The 20,486-nt window shown below is 48.5% G+C and overlaps 1 protein-coding gene across 1 annotated transcript in view; it reads left to right on the top strand.

Moving 5' to 3' along the window:
- LOC144823337 (NXPE family member 4-like) overlaps positions 1 to 20,486 on the top strand; it is a 158,061-nt gene that overhangs the window by 103,588 nt on the left and 33,987 nt on the right. The window contains exons 3-4 of the mRNA XM_078681786.1: positions 11,652 to 12,391; positions 13,424 to 13,485. Coding sequence (XP_078537912.1) covers positions 11,652 to 12,391; positions 13,424 to 13,485 — 802 coding nt within the window. The remainder of the gene's footprint in view (positions 1 to 11,651; positions 12,392 to 13,423; positions 13,486 to 20,486) is intronic.

Here is a 20,486-nt window from a genome sequence, read left to right as displayed (position 1 = left end):
CTCGGAAGCCGGACTGCGAGGGGCCGAGGGATCTGTTCGTCTCGAGGAAGGCTGCAAGCTGTCTTTTGACAGTCTTCTCGATGACTTTGGCGGGAAAAGGGAGGAGCGAGATGGGGCGGAAGTTCTTGAGGTCGGTGGGGTCAGCTGTTGGTTTCTTCAGTTGGGCGTTGAGCTCGGCATGCTTCCAGCTCTCTGGAAAGGTGGCGGTGTTGAAGGAGGTGTTTATGACGTCCCGGAGTTGGGGTGCGATGATGGAGTCGGCCTTGTTAAAGACGTGGTGGGGGCAGGGGTCGGTTGGAGATCCGGAGTGGATGGTGTTCATCGTGCGGGCTGTGTCTTCGGTGGTCACCGTGGTCCAGGTGCGGAGGGTGGCGGTGGGGGGCGTTGGTTCGACGGTTGGGTGCGTGGATGGTGCGCTGAAGCTGTTGTGGATGTCGGCAATCTTGCGGTGGAAGAAGGAGGCGAGAGAGTCGCAGAGATCTTGTGAAGGGGTGATGTCGTTGTTGCTGGTGCTGGGGTTGGAGAACTCCTTGACGATGCTGAAGAGTTCCTTGCTGTCGTGGGCGTTGTTGTCCAGTCGTTCCTTCAGAGATTTCTTCTTGGTGGTGCGGATGAGCTGGTGGTGCTTGCGGGTGGCGCGTTTGAGGGCGGTCATGTTGTCTGTGGTCCGGTCGAGGAGCCAGGCTTTCTCAAGGGTGCGGCAGTATTTCTTGGAGTACTTGAGTTCGTCGGTGAACCAGGAGGCTTTCTTGCTTCTGGGTCTGCTGGGAGGGTTCTTCAGTGGCGCGAGGTCGTCGGCGCAGTCGGTCAGCCACTTCGTGAAGTTGCGTGCTGCTTCGGTGGGGTCCGTTGTGCTGGCGGGTGGGTTCTGGCTGAGGGAGTTGGTGAGCTGCTCGGCGGTGATCTTGCACCAGATTCTGCGAGGAGCCTGTTGCGGGTGGTGGTGGGTCGTGGTTCTTCTGAAGCTGAAGTGGACGCAACTGTGGTCGGTCCAGTGGAGTCCGGTGGAGTGGCTGAAGGTGATGTGCTTGCTGGATGAGAAGACGGGATCACGGGAGCGACCGCTGAGCCTCCCCTTAGGCGAGGTCGCCCCACGCTACACTGCCTCCTGCCTCCTGCCTCCCGACCTGCTTCCTGGATTGCGCCTGATTGCCGCAGCTCCTCGTGGGAGACCCAGCCTCCGCTGTGCCACCCACCTCCGCTTTTCCCGCCGATTCCGGACGATTTCTTTTTTCCGCCGCTGACCCCTGCGGCCCCGCCCCCCTCCTGCCCATTCGCCGCCCCGCTGACCCTTCCTCCCGGCTCCCTACTTATGATGCCCCCTGAGCGAGCGCGCAGCGGACGCGCGCAGCGGGAGCACCGCATGTGCGCCGAAGGTGTGCCAAAGGTAAGCCCGTCTGCGCCCGCCCGCGCCTGAACCGTGCCCAGTGCAAGGACCCCTGGCCCCCACCGACGCAAGATGACCCGACATACCTACGACGCCGCTGCCCTCAACACACTCAATGCCGGCCGGAACCCCATCTGCTGCCGGGCCGCCCCGAAACACATTCACGGACCCTTCACCTGCAGAACCTGCAAGTTCACCTGCCTCCGAACCTGCACCGCGCCCGCCAAGCCAAGCACCAGCAGCAACCTCAAGTGCATCCTGCTCAACACCCGCTCCGTCCACAGACACGCCGTGGAACTCTGGAACCTCCTCGACACAACATCACCAGACATCGCCTTCCTCACGGAAACCTGGATGAACGTCTCCTCAGCCCCCGACATCGCCATCGCCATCCCGGACGGGTACAAGATCATCAGGAGGGACCGCGTCAACCAGACCGGAGGAGGCATCGCTATCGTCCACAAGAACACCATCCGCATCACGACCGACTCCAACGACACCTTTGCGGCAGCCGAGCACCTCCACTTCCAGATTCACACCAACCCAAAGACGTCCCTCAGAGGCACCCTCATCTACAGACCCGTGGGACCACGCACACAATTCAGCGAAGACATCACGGACTTCATCAGCCCACACGCCCTCACCTCCGCCGACTACATCCTCCTAGGGGACCTCAACTTCCACCTGGAGAACAACAAGGACCGCAACACCGCCGCCCTGCTGGACACCTCGCCAACCTCGGACTCAAGCAACTGGTCAACACCCCCACCCACTACGCCGGCCACACGCTTGATCCCGTCTTCTCATCCAGCAAGCACATCACCTTCAGCCACTCCACCTGACTCCACTGGACCGACCACAGCTGCGTCCACTTCAGCTTCAGAAAAACCACAACCCACCACCACCCGCAACAGGTTCCTCACAGGAACTGGAGCAAGATCACCGCCGACCAGCTCACCACCTCCCTCAGCCAGAACCCACCTGCCAGCACAACGGACCCCAACGAAGCAGCCCGCAACTTCACGCAGTGGCTGACCGCCTGCGCCGATGACCTCGCACCACTGAAGAACCCTCCCAGCAGACCCAGAAGCAAGTATGCCCCCTGGTTCACTGACGAACTCAAGGACTCCAAGAAGACCTGCCGCTCCCTCGAGAAAGCCTGGCTCCTCGACCAGACCACCGACAACATGACCGCCCTCAAACACGCCACCCGCAAGCACCACCAGCTCATCCGCACCATCAAGAAAAAAATCACTGAAGGAGCGACTGGACAACAACGCCCACGACAGCAAGGAACTCTTCAGCATCGTCAAGGAGTTCTCCAACCCCAGCACCGGCAACAACAACATCACTCCTTCACAAGATCTCTGCGACTAACTCGCCTCGTTCTTCCACCGCAAGATAGCCGACATCCACAACAGTTTCGGCGCTCCACCCACGCTCCCAACCGTCGAACCAACGCACCCCACCGCCACCCTCCGCACCTGGACCACGGTGACCACCGAAGACACAGCCCGCATGATAAACAGCACCCACTCCGGATCTCCAACCGACCCCTGCCCCCACCACGTCTTCAACAAGGCCGACTCCACCATCGCACCCCAACTCCGGGACGTCATCAACACCTCCTTCAACACCGCCACCTTCCCGGAGAGCTGGAAGCATGCCGAGCTCAGAGCCCTACTGAAGAAACCAACAGCGGACCCCACCGACCTCAAAAACTTCCGCCCCATCTCGCTCCTCCCTTTTCCTGCCAAAGTTATTGAGAAGATCGTCAACAGACAGCTTGCAGCCTTCCTCGAGACAAACGGATCCCTCGACCCCTCGCAGTCCGGTTTCAGAGCCAACCACAGCACCGAGACTGCCCTCATTGCAGCCACCGACGACATCCGAGCCCTGCTCGACAACGGGGAAACAGCGGCACTCATCCTCCTGGACCTCTCTGCAGCGTTCGACACTGTCTGCCACCGCACCCTAGTCCAACGCCTCAGCAACATCGGCATCCAAGAGAAGGCACTGGAGTGGATTATCTCGTTCCTCACCGGAAGAACACAGAGAGTCCACCTCCCCCCGTTTCGATCCAAGGCCACCGAAGTCATCTGCGGCTTCCCGCAAGGATCATCACTCAGCCCCACCCTCTTCAATGTCTACATGAGACCTCTCGCTGCCATCGCACGCCAACACAACCTCAACATCATCTCCTACGCCGACGACACCCAGCTGATCCTCTCCCTCACTAGAGACCCCGACACCGCCAGAACCAACCTACACGAAGGGATGAAAGACGTCGCCGAATGGATGAAGAACAGCCGCCTGAAACTGAACTCAGATAAGACTGAAGTCCTCATCCTGGGACCATCGCCCTCCGCCTGGGATGACTTCTGGTGGCCCCAGCCCTGGGCACCGCTCCCAAGCCAACAGACCACGCACGCAACCTGGGCTTCATCCTGGATTCCTCCCTCTCGATGACCAGACAAGTCAACGCCGTCTCTTCATCGTGCTTTCACACCCTTTGCATGCTTCGCAAGATCTTCCGATGGATCCCGACCGAAACCAGGAAGACGGTCACCTAGGCCCTCGTCACCAGCCGACTGGACTATGGAAACACCCTCTACGCCGGAACCACAGCCAAGCTACAGAATAGACTCCAACGCTTCCAGAACGCCTCCGCCTGACTCATCCTGGACATCCCCCGACGCAGCCACATCTCCGGCCACCTGAAGGACCTGCACTGGCTCCCAGTCAACAAGAGGATCACGTTCAGGCTCCTCACCCACGCACACAAGTCTCTCCACGACCTTGGCCCCAAGTACCTCAACGACCGCCTGACCTTCTACACGCCCACCCGCCAGCTACGATCTACTAGCCTCGCCCTCGCCGCCGTACCACGCATCCGAAGAGCCACCGCCGGAGGCAGATCCTTCTCCTACCTGGCGGCCAAGACATGGAACTCCCTCCCCATCCACCTTCGGCTGACCCAGGACCACCTCGCCTTCAGGAGACAACTCAAGACCTGGCTGTTCGAGCAGTAGCGGACCCCTTCCCCCAAGCGCCTTGAGACCCTTCCGGGTGAGTAGTGCGCTATACAAGTGTTATGATTGATTGATTGATTGATTGATTGATCAAGCGTGTGGCCGGCGTAGTGGGTGGGGGTGTTGACCAGTTGCTTGAGTCCGAGGTTGGCGAGGTTGTCCAGCAGGGCGGAGGTGTTGTGGTCCTTGTTGTTCTCCAGGTGGAAGTTGAGGTCCCCTAGGAGGATGTAGTCAGCGGAGCGGAGGGAGTGCGGGCTGATGAAGTCTGTGATGTCTTCGCTGAATTGTGTACGTGGTTCCCGGGGGTCTGTAGACGAGGGTGCCTCTGAGGGTCGTCTTTGGGTCGGTGTGTATCTGGAAGTGGAGGTGCTCGGCTGCGGTGAAGGTGTCGTTGGAGTCGGTCGTGACGCGGATGGTGTTCTTGTGTACGATGGCGATGCCTCCTCCAGTCTGGTTGGCGCGGTCTCTCCGGGTGATCTTGTATCCGTCTGGGATGGCGATGGCGATGTCGGGTGCGGAGGAGTCATTCATCCAGGTTTCTGTGAGGAAGGCGACGTCAGGTGAGGTAGTGTCGAGTAGGTTCCAAAGTTCGATGGCGTGTCTGTGGATGGAGCGGGTGTTGAGCAGGATGCACTTGAGGTTGTTGGTGCTCGGCTTGGAGGCTGTGGTGCAGGTCCGGATGCAGGTGAACTTGCACGCTTGGCAGGTGAAGGGTCCGTGGGTGCGTCTCGGAGTGGCTCGATGGCAGGCTCTTGTGCGGTCGGGTTTGAGTGAGATAAGGGTTGCGGCGTCGTAGGCCCGTCGTGTGGGCTGGCATCGTCGGGGACCAGGGGTCCTGGCGCTGGGCGCCCACCCAGTCCAGCTCACAGGTCAGGGAGCGGCGCAAAAGTACACCACACGCCAGCAGGAGGGGGGTGACTGTGCCTGTGCCGGGTCTTACGATAGAGCGACGCATGCTCCGCGTCCACCAACAACAAGCACGACACCTTACAGCAATACATCTGCAGCTGCACAATACAGCCAGGAATGTTGGCCAGCTGTCCGACCGGATGGAGCGCATGACCACAGCAGTTGAGGCAAACACAGAGGCCATGCTCACCCAGAGGGACCTCAACCACCGCCGCCACCGCCAGCTCCTAACACGCCTCTCGGCGTACACGCGCTCCAATTACATAATTGGCAACGCAACTGCCCAGATGTCCCGTAGATCATTGGCCATGCAAATTCAGATGGTCCAATGCTGCCAGGACGTGGCACGGGCACTCGAGCAGGCAACCACTGCAGTTCAGGCTCTGCAGGCAAGTGTCCACGGCCAGGCAGGAGGGGAGGACGCTAGTGAGGGAACATCTAGCCACAGCAGCCTGTCTTTGCCACCAGTCAGAGTTCTCCGCCGCAGCAGCAGGCCCACTGCGTCATCACGGGCAAATCAGGATGAAGATGTGGAGAGGAGAATTGGAGCCTTGGGCCGGAGGCGCCATTGACATTATACTCATCATGCAGGGACATGCTGATGCTAAAAGCATTCCCCCTTACAAAACATTAGATGTATGAAGCAATACACCTCCAATGTATCTTTTTGAAAATCTGCAATATTATTGTGAAAACAACAATAATATTTAATCTGTAACAGTACATCAGACTCATGTCATTATTTCAATTGTCATGTATGAGTGAAGTGTTGGGTGAGGGGAGTGGGGGGACTAGAAAAAGTTATTAGTGATTTGGTTGCGTTGTTTGTGTCCTTCAGCAGGATTTTCCCCAGGTGCATGACGCGCATGTGGAGGTGGGCAGTTGTCCCCTTCAGATTCACTGCCAGATATCTCAACAGGTATCCTGCGCTTGGTAGCAATGTTGTGCAGTATTGCACACACGGCAACAATGCGGCAGCAGACCTCAGGCTCGTATTTGAGGGCCCCACCAGTCTTATGCAGTATGCGGAAGCGGCTCTTCAAAAGCCCAAATGTCCTCTCAATGCAATTCCTAGTGCGGATGTGTGCTGCATTATAACGCCATTGCTGTGGTGTTGCAGGGTTGAGGTAAGGGGTGAGTAGGTACTCACGGAGACCGTAGGCGCTGTCACCTGAATGAAAGGAGCAGAGGGTGAGTCCATGCTCTGCGCAGCTACATGATCACAGTGTATTATATGGGGGCATGTGTACTTACCTAGTAGGTGTCCTTCGCCAAATTCTCCCCTGGCCAGTCGTGTGTGAATGCCGCTGTGCCTGAAAATGAAGGAGTCATGTGTGCTCACCGGGTATTGTGCCACTATGTCGGTGATGTAAGTCTTTGCGTTGCACACCATCTGGATATTGAGGGAGTGGTAGTTTTTCCTGTTACGGTACATGTACTCCGTTTGTGCTGGTGGGCAGATGTGGATGTGCGTACAGTCAATGCATCCGATGACTTGTGGAAATTGGGCAACGTTGTAGAATTGTACCGTGGTCTCATTCAAGTCCTGTTGGGTGGTGGGGAATGAGATGTAGTGGTGAAGGCGTCTCAGCATTGCATCCAGAAAACTCTTTAGGCAGCGGGACATGGTGCTCTGGGATATCCCCCCTGCAACAGCGACTATCCCCTGGAAGCTTCCGGAGGCCAGTAGGTGCAGGCAGCATAAGACCTGTACATGTGTGGGCACGGCATTGGTCATCCTTGTTGGGTGCTGCATCAGGGGGTCCAGGCCCCGGATCAGCTTCAGGATCATTGGCCCATTCAGGCGGTACTTCGAGTAAATTTGCTCCCTTGTTTGGCCCAGCAGTGTGACCCGCAAGCGGAATATTCTGTCCTGGATCCTGCGCCTGTTACGTGCTGCAGCCTGGAGCCTGCACCGCCTAACCACCATGTAAAGTCCAGGCATTGTGAGAGTTCTCATGCTACTACTTTGTTTCCTTAAGTGTGTTTGTTCAGGTCAGCACCTGTGTCTCGTTAGGGCTTTTTTTAGAATTTTTATTTTTTCCTTAATGGTTACCACCTGCTTTTGGTTCTTCTTAAATTGCACCTCGCAAAAAGCGATTTTCCACTTTCGCTAATTGCGATTTTTGATGAATATCATTTGCGATTAATTTGCGTATTCGCTAATTTTTTTTGCAGATTCCATGTTTTATCGCTAATTGCGATTCGGTATGGGGTTCCTCCATGATTCTGCGAATTCTTTTTGCGAATTCCCAAATTTATTTTGCGATTTTAATGAAACGCTAAATTTAACTTGATGAATTGCTTTTTTGTGAATTGCGATCGCAATAGCTAATTCGCAGCTATTGCGATCGCAATTTAGCTTCATGAATCTGGCTGAAAGTCTTTTAATGGCCAATACAGAAATGGACCTGAAATTCTACTGGCTTGTAATTCCTTCTACAGTTTACATTGTACTGTGTCTTGCATTGAGTTAGGAGATTTTAAATTATCTGCCCACCTTTGTGATCTGGGGACTACAGAAACTAAATGGAAACCTTCTTTGAAACCCCAGTATAACTTCAATGCTGCTTCCGAATCTGGATATGCGTATAACCTTTGTCCCAACACCTCAATGTTAACTGGTGTAGGAGCCTTTTGGCATAGACTGGAACTGTTGTCCTCTCCCTTTCGATGGCCTCCTTTGTTCTCTATATGAACCTGCTGCAAATCATTGTGTAAGAGGATTTCTCCCCCCACATTTTGAATATTAATGTTTGAAACAACAGAATTACCTTTATTGAAACTATAACATGCTACCGTTGCCATTGTGTGTCCTTTTCCACACTACCCTGTCCCTTGCTGGATGGAACAATATTTAAAAGACCGATAAGTAACTGGTAGTCCGCAGGCTGTATGCCTTGTTGCAGAAGGATGTGTAGACGATATCCATTGCAACAACAGTTCTGAATCTACATCCCCCAATGGTTTGTCATTATTTAAACTCACCCTTGCCCTAAACTCCTCATCATATCCTAACCAATCATATCCTTCACAGTACGTATGTGCTCTTCTTATAATGTCCATATATTTTAAAATTGCAATAGCCTGTCTGTGTATTTTTCACAGTATATATTAGCATATATTTAAAATGCAGACGAACAATTTTCTATATTGTGAGGCACTCTTGGTTTTCTGGCCTGCTCCTATTCCTCTTCCTATGACCCTTCTTTTGCCTGAATATCTCTGTGAACTAACTGAAATACATCTACACATTTATTTTCATATTTTGTGTTTTGTTTTGTCTGATATATGTGACCCTGATGGCATGGCAATTCCCATGTAAGGCAGCCATTTGTTGTGTTGGTTACTTCCCGTATCCTCTCCTTCACCTTTCTCTTCCTCTTTCTCTTTACCTTTTGTATCTTCGATCTGTATTTCCTTATTACACATTACCTGTTCATTGTTTTTATGAATTTCTTTTTGGAAGCCTATTCATATCATCTTGTTTTATTGTTGTCCCTTCAGTAAAACCATCAATTAAAATGTAATCTCCTATCCCAATGAACCTTTTCTGAATTGCAGCAATATTATTTTGCAACCCCCACACTGACCAACAGTTATCCCTACCTTTTTTAAATTTCTTCAGAAGTGTTTTCATCTTCACCCAATACCAACACTCCTCTTTTCTTTGTCTCTGTATGCCCTCAATGTGTGCTTGGTCCACTTCAGACTCCTGCAATACACCAACAATACTCCTCTTTGTTGTTAATTATTTTCCGCCATCCCCCACATTATCTGTATTCCAATCGCCATCTTCATCTCTGAATTCACCTTCTTCCAAATTCATCACTGTCATCCACATAGTCCCTACTCTAACACATCTTCCTCATCAAACACTCTCCCACCACTCATTCTAGGACACTCTGCATCACCAACTCCAGCATTATACAATTTCCCTTGCTGTGTTGTCAAAGATTTTATAATGTCCCTTGTAGAAGGAAAAGCTGCTAATAACCTTTCCTTTTCTTCAGTCCAAAGTTTTAGAGCCGCTGTCTGCTCTGTTGGTATCTGCATCCCTTTGCGGGCCTCTGGTGCTGACCTGGACTTCTCCACACCTCTCCCATCACTTTGACCTGAAAGAGTTCCTTTAGAATTAGTCCCCCAAGCCGCTCCAACTCTTCTATCTAAACTAAGCCTATCTCTTATTCTTCAACCCATATCCAGTGGCCTGCTCCCAAAATATTCATCTTAAACTGAAAATACTTTATTAATTGGCAGATTTTCACTCATTCTAATGTTTTGCTGAGGTTCACTATTGGCTTCAAAAGGTGCTTCAAATGCCACCATATGCTCTTTCACCTCACCATTAGCTACTCTCGACCTTTTTACATTTAAATCGCCTTTTAATATTCTTGTATTGCCCACTGTTTTGTTTCCTTTGTCTGATTTTGCTTCCATTTCCTCTTGTAGCTCTTTGTGAGCCAGCAGGACTACAACACCCATCATACACAGTGGTTCCCTTGTCGCACTCCTCAACTCCACCTCTCTTTTTATGACCTGTGACTCCTGTTCTTCATATGAGTTCACCGTGTGTACAAACCCAGTTTTACTTGAGGCCTTGCACTTTCTCTTCCCACTTCCTTTCATCACAAGCACCTCCCCTGTTCTGCCTACACTTTTTCATTTAAAGCTTGTTCCTGCCCTCTTTCCCTCTAAACCAACACTCCTGCTCGCCCTCGGTTCCACTTCTTTACCAAGTGAGTTGTCACGCTCTCGACCCAAGCCAGACGACAAGAGCGTTGGCTTTGAGGAAGGCGCCCTGGCGGGTTTTTACCCCAGGTTTTATTGTTCCCAATAACACAGCTGACAACATTGTATGCAGTGGCTTGTCGGAGTAGTACAATTACAGGACCAGTTTTGATGTACCCGATTGACACTGATATCAGTGACTTTGTCCGACGACACAGCATATTAGAATAATATCAAGAGCGAAAGAATTGATTGGTCATCCCTTTATATCGGGTCCTGAGGAGGCCTTACATTTTTTGAAAGCCGAAATGCATCAACCATTACCTTTCTGGGAGAAGTAAAATCCACATATGGGAAAGATGCATCAATCACCTGAGATGGGGAACTAACTCAGAAGGTCTAAAGGAAAAAAATGTGGTCCCCATTCATTACATGTCTTTGGTTGGAATATAAACCAGCATAGAGGACAAGAGTATCCAACATCATAGATGTGAATTTTAATGTAAAAAATATATATGTGAAACACCAAGAGTGACCTGAATTTTGTTTGTTTTTTGTGAAAATATGGATGTATGCTTACTGATGAGGTTGATAAATGTTTTTTAAAAAGTTTATGAAAATAATGCAAAAGAAAATTAAACAGCACTAAATACTAGATTTGGAAATAAATGGTTTTATGATTTTGTTTTAGATATGAGTTGCCATAATTTCACATTTTTAATTATTTTAACTTCCTGTCTGTACTGACACTCAGACTTTTGTCTCTGGGCCTTTCTAAAACCTAATGCGACCCCTTGGAGGCGAGCAAGCTGGGACCGCAGCCGCCACACCACCCGAAGCTTTTCTTTCTGTCCTTGCTATACCCCCCCATTCGAAGGCAAGAATACCTGGCTTAAACAAATCCTCCCTCCCTCCTTGCTTCACACAGTGTGCAAATTTCCTCCCAAACCAGCTGACCACTATCCATCACCTTCAATTAATATGACTCTATTGAGAATTTCTTCAGAGACCCACACACTAACCAGAAATATGTTGCCTCAAATATCCCTGTCTTCCTGACTGGAACTGCTCCCTGTGTGCTCCAATGTTGTAAACCTTCTGAATTTGTAATCATGTCTCTCCCTATCCCAGGGCACAAGTCATTAAAAAAGAAGTGGGGGGACGCTGTCACCGGAAGTGACGTCACGACAGGAAGTGACGTCACGAAAGGTGCCGAGTCCCTGTCCCAGAGAGGCCAAAGAGTGAAGTCCAGCTGTTTGGCAGGGGGGACGGTGTCCCCCCGGTAAAATATGTGGGGGGACATCGTCCACCCGGGTGGTACCCCGATTCGAGCCCTACCCTATCCCCTCCCATCCTCTCTGTGTCTATCCAAACACGGTCTAGTGCCTTGGGCCACTTGCACACAGCTACCCAGTCGCCTTTGCGCCCCCCTGGGTCAGAACAGTGGTCCTTCTGTTTGGCACATAAATTGCAGCTTGCGGTAGGCCCCACATTCGTGATGTGCAGCATGATGAGACTGCTGTGTGATTTAAGTTAAAGCTGTTGAACTAAAGCATAAACTATCTTAATGTACATGTTTCTTTCTACTTCAGATTCCTAGCTTTAAGACACTGCTTCAAATCTCCCCACCGAAATCCCACGCCTACCTGTCTTTAATACAGCCAAGTTATGAAGCCATCAACACAGATCCCGGTTCTTCGGAGAAAGACGTTGAAATCAACGAAATTCTCAACGACGTGGACACAGTTACACCGAAGGTGGCTTTCACCAGAATTGAAACCACCACTTCTGGTGCGAAAAGCAAGGCCACGTTAGTACACCCTAAACAAAAGTACTGCGTTGGGGACCCGCTGCAAGTTCGACTTGACATGTACGACTACACGGGAAAGAGGAAGACATACGGTGGGGACTACTTAAGGCCACGAATATATTCACCTGACCTCAACGCAAGTGCTTCGGGGTCCATCACTGACTTTAAGAACGGAACGTACCTCGCAAGTTTCACTTTGTTTTGGGAGGGCACTGTTAGGGTTTCTGTGCTGCTCATGCACCCGAGCGAAGTGGTTTCTGCTTTGTGGCGAGCAAGAAACAAAGGCTACGAAAACGTCCTTTTCACAGGGAAATTTACCAGCGCCACCGAGGAGGTGGACAGAAAATGCGGGTTTCAACTCGACACGGAAGACGAACTCTGCAGCTACGGCGACCAAAGAGACGGGGAATTTTTTTACTGCCTCAAACCTCCTTCTCTTCCTTGTGAATCTTTGACACACTTGAATTCCAGAAACACCAACCACTCCTACCTCAATGAAGTTGAGAAACTCGCCTTAAACAGGTAATATGCTCATAAAGATAATAATCTTTAACCTCCTAGGAGGAAATGCACACCTGCTGTGACGTGAAAGCAAATATGGCTGCTGGGGGAGTCAGACACTGTAGCATTTTAATGGTGTAGTTCACTGGTATCAACACTTTTACTAGTCTGACAAATTATTGACCTTGCAAAGATTTAAACATTGTAACAGAAATGTGTATTTGAGACTTTATCAGGGGTTTAGTGTCATATATATATTAAAATTATAGAGAGAGCTCAGCCATTGGAATTATGTGGAAGAGGATGAAGAAATTATATGCCAGGGTGAATAATTATTTGGCAAGCAAACGCAAATTGTATGGTGTAGTGCATACGTTTTTCAGTACTACTATAAAATGTTGCCATTTTTGCATATGCTAACACTGTGTGGACAAAGGTTTGACCTCATAAGTACCAGTCTAACTCTCAAATACAACAATAAACAACTGAAAGGTGACCAGGCAACCTTCACAAATGCCTTCCCTTATGCACTAACACCCATTGCTACACTTTTAGTACATTTTGGCCCAGCTGCATTAAAACGTTTCTTTTGTTAAAATCAGCAGATTATGCGGTATGTGGCAATTCCAAAACTATGCTGAATCGCCTAATTCCAGTTGCTCTGGTTATTGAAAAATGTGTCGCAGATGCCCTGGTGGCACAGTCGATCTATACCTGTAATTTATTGACTGACAAGACCTGCACTAACAAAGCTCCCTTTGAGAAGTTTGGTTCTTGACTGCTAAGGTATTAGCTATTCCCACCAGTAAATCACTTCTGGCATTTTGAACGAACAAAAAAAAATGAAGGTTCTGCGGGTAGTATCACCTCGGATGTAATTTCAGATGGTGTAAACCATTGGGGTTTTGCTGAGATGTGCTCGAATGGCACCCCGTGAAAGGTTTCATTTCAGGACAAGATCATCAGGGTTAACAACTGAGTACAATGCTTTTGTTTCTTAGTTTTTCTTGTATTCACTATGATAATTTCATATTTTTGTGTATTACATTACAGATCTAATATCGGTGTCGAAGTTCCAAATGCATTCAAGCTCCTCGGTGTGGTCAACTGTCGTAGTGAGTACTTGTCTACTTTAATATGCTTTATTTTAGCCTTTTTTTGCATCGAGCTTTATTTTCAAGCCCTGAAGTATGCCCCAGGCAACTCCTTTGCAGTCAACTTAACGATCAGGTGCTGTCTGCTTTCAACCCCTCTATGGCATAGACGTCTATGGAACTTTCCTGTTACCTCGCAAACCGACATTCTCCACGGTTTCAAAAGATTGTTAATCATAAAAAAGAACGGCGACTCCCTCCTTGCCCAGGCTTTGATTCTGGGTAATTTCTCTTGTAAACTAGTGAGTGGACTTTCTGCTTCAGATCCACTTTTTCAGTCCTGGGTTAGCTAATACTTTTTTGATTTTTAGCAAAATAATATATGATCTAATATACTTATGTTTTTTTTTTACTGAATAAGGACTCAGTAGCTTCCCCAACTACAAAGTTTTTTTTTAAAAATGACAAAGCAAGACAAGCATTGACAGAGCCAAAAGGCTGGCTGCCAAAGCCAGACTCATTGGCTTTGCCAGTATTTGTTTCTAGACTGTAGCTGAAAGGACGTCGCCCTCTGAATGTCAAAACACACACATAAATATATTGAATAGCCTGTAACAAATACACCCTCAGTATGAGGTCTGGCCAGGGCAAGCTGGTCTAATGAAGAATACGCAACAAAAAGAACATGCTGCCTGCTGTAAAATCTGGGAATATAAAAAAACAAACTTCAATGATGTGGCATTTTTATTTGTAATGTTTTTAAATAACAGGCCTTTCAGTTGTGCTACACAGTTTATCATTAGTATTGGTGATGGAGAAGAAGAAATAAAGACGTCTAAAAGAACTCGAAAGGCAGGCAGCCACAATGTTGCATTGTCACTAACACACTTTATAACAGCAACTTTAGAAAGAGGGGAGAAAAAGCAGGCACCTGAGGTACAGGTAAACTATTTCGCATTTATTTAAAGTAAAACAAAAATAATTGAAACGCATTTTGAAAAAGATTTGCCACTGAAGAGAAAGGAGATCGCTTTAGGCAGACGTGGTGGTTGTTGGGCACAATCTTTCTCAGTGACTGATAGTGAAATAAACTAATGGGTAACGGGCGGACCCTTTGGCCCGTGTTGAATACTGTGGTGAGCGAAAGTAACGTGAATGGCAATTTAAAAGACCAATACATTAATCCTGTTGAACAAAAGCCTCTCTATTTATAATAGATATGATTTTGGGGGGGAAACCAATAGCCTGACGAGACAACTATAGCTGTCAAAAACGCCAGACCTAAATAAAAGGTTGAATTAGTGCAAGCCATGGACAATATACTGGAGGAAGCATTGTGGAAGTGTTGCTGCCCACTTGTTCTATTGTGGCCCATAGCGTTTAACATGGCCAAACATCTCCGATTGACATACAGGCCTAGTTTATATTCACCCACTTATTCCCTTTCCTGTGCTCTCACTCAGCTGATATTACCTTTAAATGTTGTCTCTTTATTTGCAGCCCTGTTTCTAGTGTACTTAAGGCACTAAAAAGTAGAATACAATTTAAATTCTAGCTCTCAAGTTGATATAGAATAGAGTCCAAACGCCAGACAGGCAACCAAGATATCCTTCACGCCTCAAAATTACCTGTAATGAGAAGATTGGTTTCAGTTTCTAGCTCAAAAACCCATATCCTACTGAGTGGCAGTATTAACCCAGTAGAAAAAGGGACATGGCTTCATCATACATGTGGAGACCTTCTGCAGAAGAATGCTTGTTTTTTTTATTGTATACCTATGGAGGACGTGTTCACTTGAGTTAATAGAGTAAAACAAAAAAGGCAACTACTGGCTTCATAACTACATGCACTGAGATACAAAAAAGAGCTGAAATACCCCCATGTGTTGATTGCATACATCTAAATGCACGAGCGAGGGGCCATCAACGTTTATCAATGTAATACAATCCCTCCATATATCCGGACTGATCGTGGTGCATGTCATAGACTGCGTGGAAGAAGGGACTAGAAGACTGACCAGTCCTGATGGGTGAAGAGGGAAAATTGCTATGGGAAGAGTGGAAATTGCAGGGCACTTTCATATTTTACACTTAGGAGGTAATATGTGCTAATGTCTGGATGAAAAATCCAGAATTGAATCTAAAGGGAAACAAATTCAATTGAACGACTCCTTCAAACTAGCATGAGTTTAAGTGAATGTTTGCAAACATGACCTGTTGAAGATCAATAAGGACAATGCTTTCAACATCTTATTGCATATTTATGAAGAAAGAATGTAAGAAAATTCACACTATTGACTATTTAAATCAAGCCCTCTAGATTGGATTGGATGCTTCTAAAACACATTTTCCAGAACACTAGTTCTCGTCAGAGGATAGAAGTCAGAGCTCCCTTCCATTTCACAGAGAAGAGGAGGGTTGTGCTCCTATGCACACCACAATAATCTTTTGTACAGTGCTTTGTACAAAGCTGAAAGTCTGAAAGCACTGAAGAATCCGATTTGAAGTCAGGGCTTCTCACTGATAGGATAGATTTGAGGGAGAGTGTCCTAAGTATGATAATTGTGTGATCTCTGACAGAAACACCAATCATGAACCCAGCAAACTAGTGACAAATAGGGACCCTTGCCTCTAGTCAGGATAAGGGGATTACACTCCCAAAAAAAACCCTACTCACCCCCTTGGTAGCTTGGCACGAGCAGACAGGCTTATCTCAGAGGCCGTGTATTAAGCATTTGTGACCACATACAGTAACAACACTACAAATGGACACCACACAGGTTTTATATTAAAAATAAGTATACTTTATATAGAGTCACCACAAGACCATAAACAAAAAAAATACACAATACTGTAACTTTAAGATGGTAGATTTAGCTTAGTTCAGTTCAGTTCTTTAGATGCAACACTTTGCGTCAATGTACCTTGCTATGCGTTGCACTTCCACAACAAGCAATGTTGCAGCGATGGAAGTGCGGTGAAGTTCGGGTGCAAAGAAATAAAGATGACGCTCTGTCCTTGGTGCAATATGCTTCCTGGTGATGCGGCGGCATCTGCGGCGACGTCGGTCCTCTTCTCCGGCGATGCGAGTTGCTTCCACAATGATGCGAGTCGCGACAGGCCCTGCAAGATTCTTCCCGATGATGCGGCGGCGCCTGCGGCGACGTCGATCCACTTCTCCGGCGATGAGCCGCGACAGGCCCTGCGACACGCTTCTCAGAGATGCGGCGGCGTCTGCGGCGACGTCGGTCCTTCTCTCTTGTTTCACGCCTCCCGGTGAGCGTCAGCGGCGACATCGATTCTTTTCTCTGGTGATGCCGGGCGCTTCCTGTTGTGAAGCGGCAGCGGTGGTTTTGCAACACGCTTCTCGATCTTGAGTCGAGCTTCCAGCTCCTTGCGACACGCAAATCCCCCACAAAGTCCAGCACAGCTGCAGGCACTTCAGGAAGACTTTTAGGAAGCTGGGGGGGAACTCTTTTGTCCCTGAGACTTCAGCAGGAGGCAAGCTCTTTTCCAAGCCCTGGAGATCCTTTACAAGTTCAAAGTAAAGCACACAAAGTTCTTTCTCCTTTCTTTGGCAATCAGGCAACCACTGCCGGCCAATCCCCCAAGCAGCACTTCAGTTCTCCTCAGTTTCTTCAGGTTCCTCTCCTCAGCAAAGGTTTCTTCTTGTAGTCCAAAGTGATCCAAGGGGAGAGGAGTTGGCCTAACGGCTAGGGCGCTCGACCTCGGACCTGGGGATCTGGGTTCGAGTCTCGGTAACGACGCCAAAAAGTTCCTGGGATTCTGGGCAAATCACTTAATCTCCCCGTGCCTAAAAATGAAAGTAACTGGAAACGTAAAATGTAACGTAACTGGAAAAAATGTAAAGCGCTCTGATACCTGATTCGGTTCGGGTCTAGTTCGCGCTATATAAAACTCTGCAAAAAAAAAAAAAAAGCCCAGTCCAAACCAGTTCTGAAGCACTCTGTTTACCAGACTTCCCCTTTCCTTCCACAGTGCAGGGCAGGCACATCAGACGCCCCACGCTGAAGTGCTGCTTGGGGGATTGGCCTGCAGTGGTTGCCTTACTGCCAAAGGAAGGATAAAGGAACTTTGTGTACTTTGCTTTCAACTTGTGAAAGATCTCCAAGGGCTTGGAAAAGAGCTTGCCTCCTGCTGAAGTCTCAGGGACAACAGACTTCAACCCCCAGCTCCCCAGAGTTCTTGTGAAAGTGCCTGCTGCTGTTTTGGGCCTTCTGAGGAACTGCGTGTTGCAAGGAGCTGGAAGCGCGACTCAACAAGGAGAAGCATGTCGCTGTCGCTGGGCCTGCCGTTGCAACTCCGAAGGAGGGTGTCGCCGCTGGAACTGTCGCGCTGCACCGCATCGGAGAAAAGCGTGCTGCAACGAAGAGTAAGCGTGTCGCCGTCGCTGCTGCTGCCGTCGCAACTCCGAAGGAGGGTGTCGCCGCTGTACTTGTTGCACTGTACCGCATCGAGAGAAGAGTCTCGCAACGAGGTCGGAGCGTGTCGCTGTTGCTGTGCCTGCCGTCGCAACTCCAAAGGAGGGTGTCGCCGCTGGAACTTTCGCACTGCACCGCATCGAAGAAGAGCACCTCGCATCCCCCGAGAAGCGCACCGCCGTCGGAGCTGCTGCCGTCGCATCGTAGATGACGCCGCTGTAGTTGTCGCATCGAGCGGAAGTATCACGCATTGTGGGAGAAGAGTGTCGCCACTGGAGCAGCTGCCGTCGCATCGTCAGGGTGTCGTCGCTGCAGTCCACGCATCGAACCGAGAACTTATCGCATCCCCGAGAAGCGTGCCACATCTGGAAGATCTTCACGTCTTTATTTCTTTGTATCTGAGCTTTACCGCATTCCCATCGCTGCGACATTGCTTGTTGTGGAAGCGCAACGCAACCTAAGGTACATTGACGCAAAGTGTAGCATCTTAAGAACTGAACCGAGCTAAGCTAAATCTATCATCTTAAAGAAATAGTATTGTGTATTTTTGTCGTTTATGGTCTTTTGGTAACTCTATATAAAGTCTACTTTTTTTATATAAAAATGTGTGGTATCCATTTGTAGTGTTGTCACTGGGTTACTGCATGTGGTCACAAATGCTTAACACACAACGCCTCTGAGATAAAGCCTGTCTGCTCGTGCCAAGCTACCAAGGGGGTGAGCAGGGGTTATTTTAGGAGTGTAATCCGCTTATTCTGACTAGAGGCGAGGGTCCCTATTTGACACAAGTACCTACCTGTGCCAACTAGAGACCCCCAAATCTAACAGTGTCCATTATATTCTATTAATAGTGAAAAAGTGATTCTTTATTAGATTGGCTGGCTTGGCCGTAGAATATAACTGGTTCAGAGAGACTTCACCACTAATGTGGTAGCTCGGGTTCTGGGTTCACTCTGTTCCAGATCCCATACGGTGCCTCCAAAGTTTCATCCTCAACTTCCAGGAGCTTCTGATAGCATAAAGAGACCTCCTTACTTATGGGCTGTGTATCTTCAACCTCCCAGGCACCACCAATCTCCAAATTAGCACTCCGATAACAAGAAGAAAGCTGTACATATTTAAATCTAGACAGGGAAACCCCAGGGCTCGATTCACAGAACTAACTTAAGAAAAAATCCTAAACTTACTACCATTTTGGTATTCACAGAAGGCACTTACTCATTTTGGTATTCACAGAAGGCACTTACTCATTTTGGTATCCACAGAAGGCACTTACTCATCAATGAGTAAGTGCCTTCTGTGAATACCAAAATGAGTACATTACTCAAAATGAGTAAGTTACTCATTTTTGTATTCACAGAAGGCACTTATTTATTTATTTTATTTATTTATAAAGTTTCATATAGCGCGAACTTGACCCAAGAGGGTATCAGAGGGCTTTACATTTAGGATTGTTACAATAAAATTTACATCAGTTACAAGAGCATTGAAAGGTACAGTACACAAAAATAATGTTGCAAGAATTCGTAGGAGGAAGGGAAGGAAGGAGTCATTAGCGGGCAGATGAGGAGGAACTGTGCCCAATGTCCGGCTGGGTAGGTGACGGTTAGGGGAAAACCAGGGCCCATCTCCTCAATAGCTGTCTGGCAGCTCCACCGGACATCAGCCATGTTGCTCAGGTCTCAGCAATCAGGGGAACCAGTTTTGAGTTTATTTGATTTGATAAGTTTATATAGCGCTGGCTAGACCCAGAGGTATCAGAGCGCTTAACCAGAGGATCGTTGCATTACAAGGTAAATCTAGAAAGATTATGTATAGCGCTGGCTAGACCCGGAGGTATCAGAGCGCTTTACCAGAGGATCCTTGCATTACAAGTTACATCAGTTACCATTGAGTCGTAGCGTAGTAAGGTACAATAAACAAACAACAAGGTAGAGAGGATTCGTAGGAGAGGAGGGGAGGAAGGGGCCATAGCAGGGAGACAAGGAAGAACTGTGCCTAATGTCCGGTGGGTAGGTGATGGTCGAGTGGGGAAACCAGGGCCAATCTCCTCATTAGCTGCCTAGCAGCTCCACCGGGCATCAGCCATGGTGCTCAGGTCTCAGCATTCAGGATTACAATAGCTTAGACCCGAAGGTATCAACACTTTTTACATGATATCCTTGCTGTTACAAGATTACATCAGTTATAGGTTACATCTTTTGCAGGGAGAGCATATAGAGATCTTTGAGGACGAGGTCAGTGGAAACGTAGAGGGGTATGGGGTGGGGTAACAGGGTAGGTGGGAGATACGACAGAAAGACAAAGGGAAAAATCAGCCCAAAGTATATCCCTCTTACTTTTCAATTAAGGACAAATTAACCACAACAAAAATTATGACAGGTCTTGAGGAGCTGTTGGTTGATAGGTAGGTGAGTGTTAGGGTTATGAGATTTATGTAGCGCTGGCTAGACCCAAAGGTATCAGAGCGCTGTACATGAGGTTCCAAAAACATTACAAAATTGACATCAATTAAAACATTACATCAGTTACTAATAACAAATGTAGAGAAAATAGATTAATCATATAATCATTGTCATGA

Source organism: Lissotriton helveticus, chromosome 3_1 (assembly GCF_964261635.1).
Source record: "Lissotriton helveticus chromosome 3_1, aLisHel1.1, whole genome shotgun sequence".
NCBI classification, from domain to species: Eukaryota; Metazoa; Chordata; class Amphibia; order Caudata; family Salamandridae; genus Lissotriton; species Lissotriton helveticus.
This window is presented reverse-complemented; position numbering and strand designations above follow the sequence as displayed.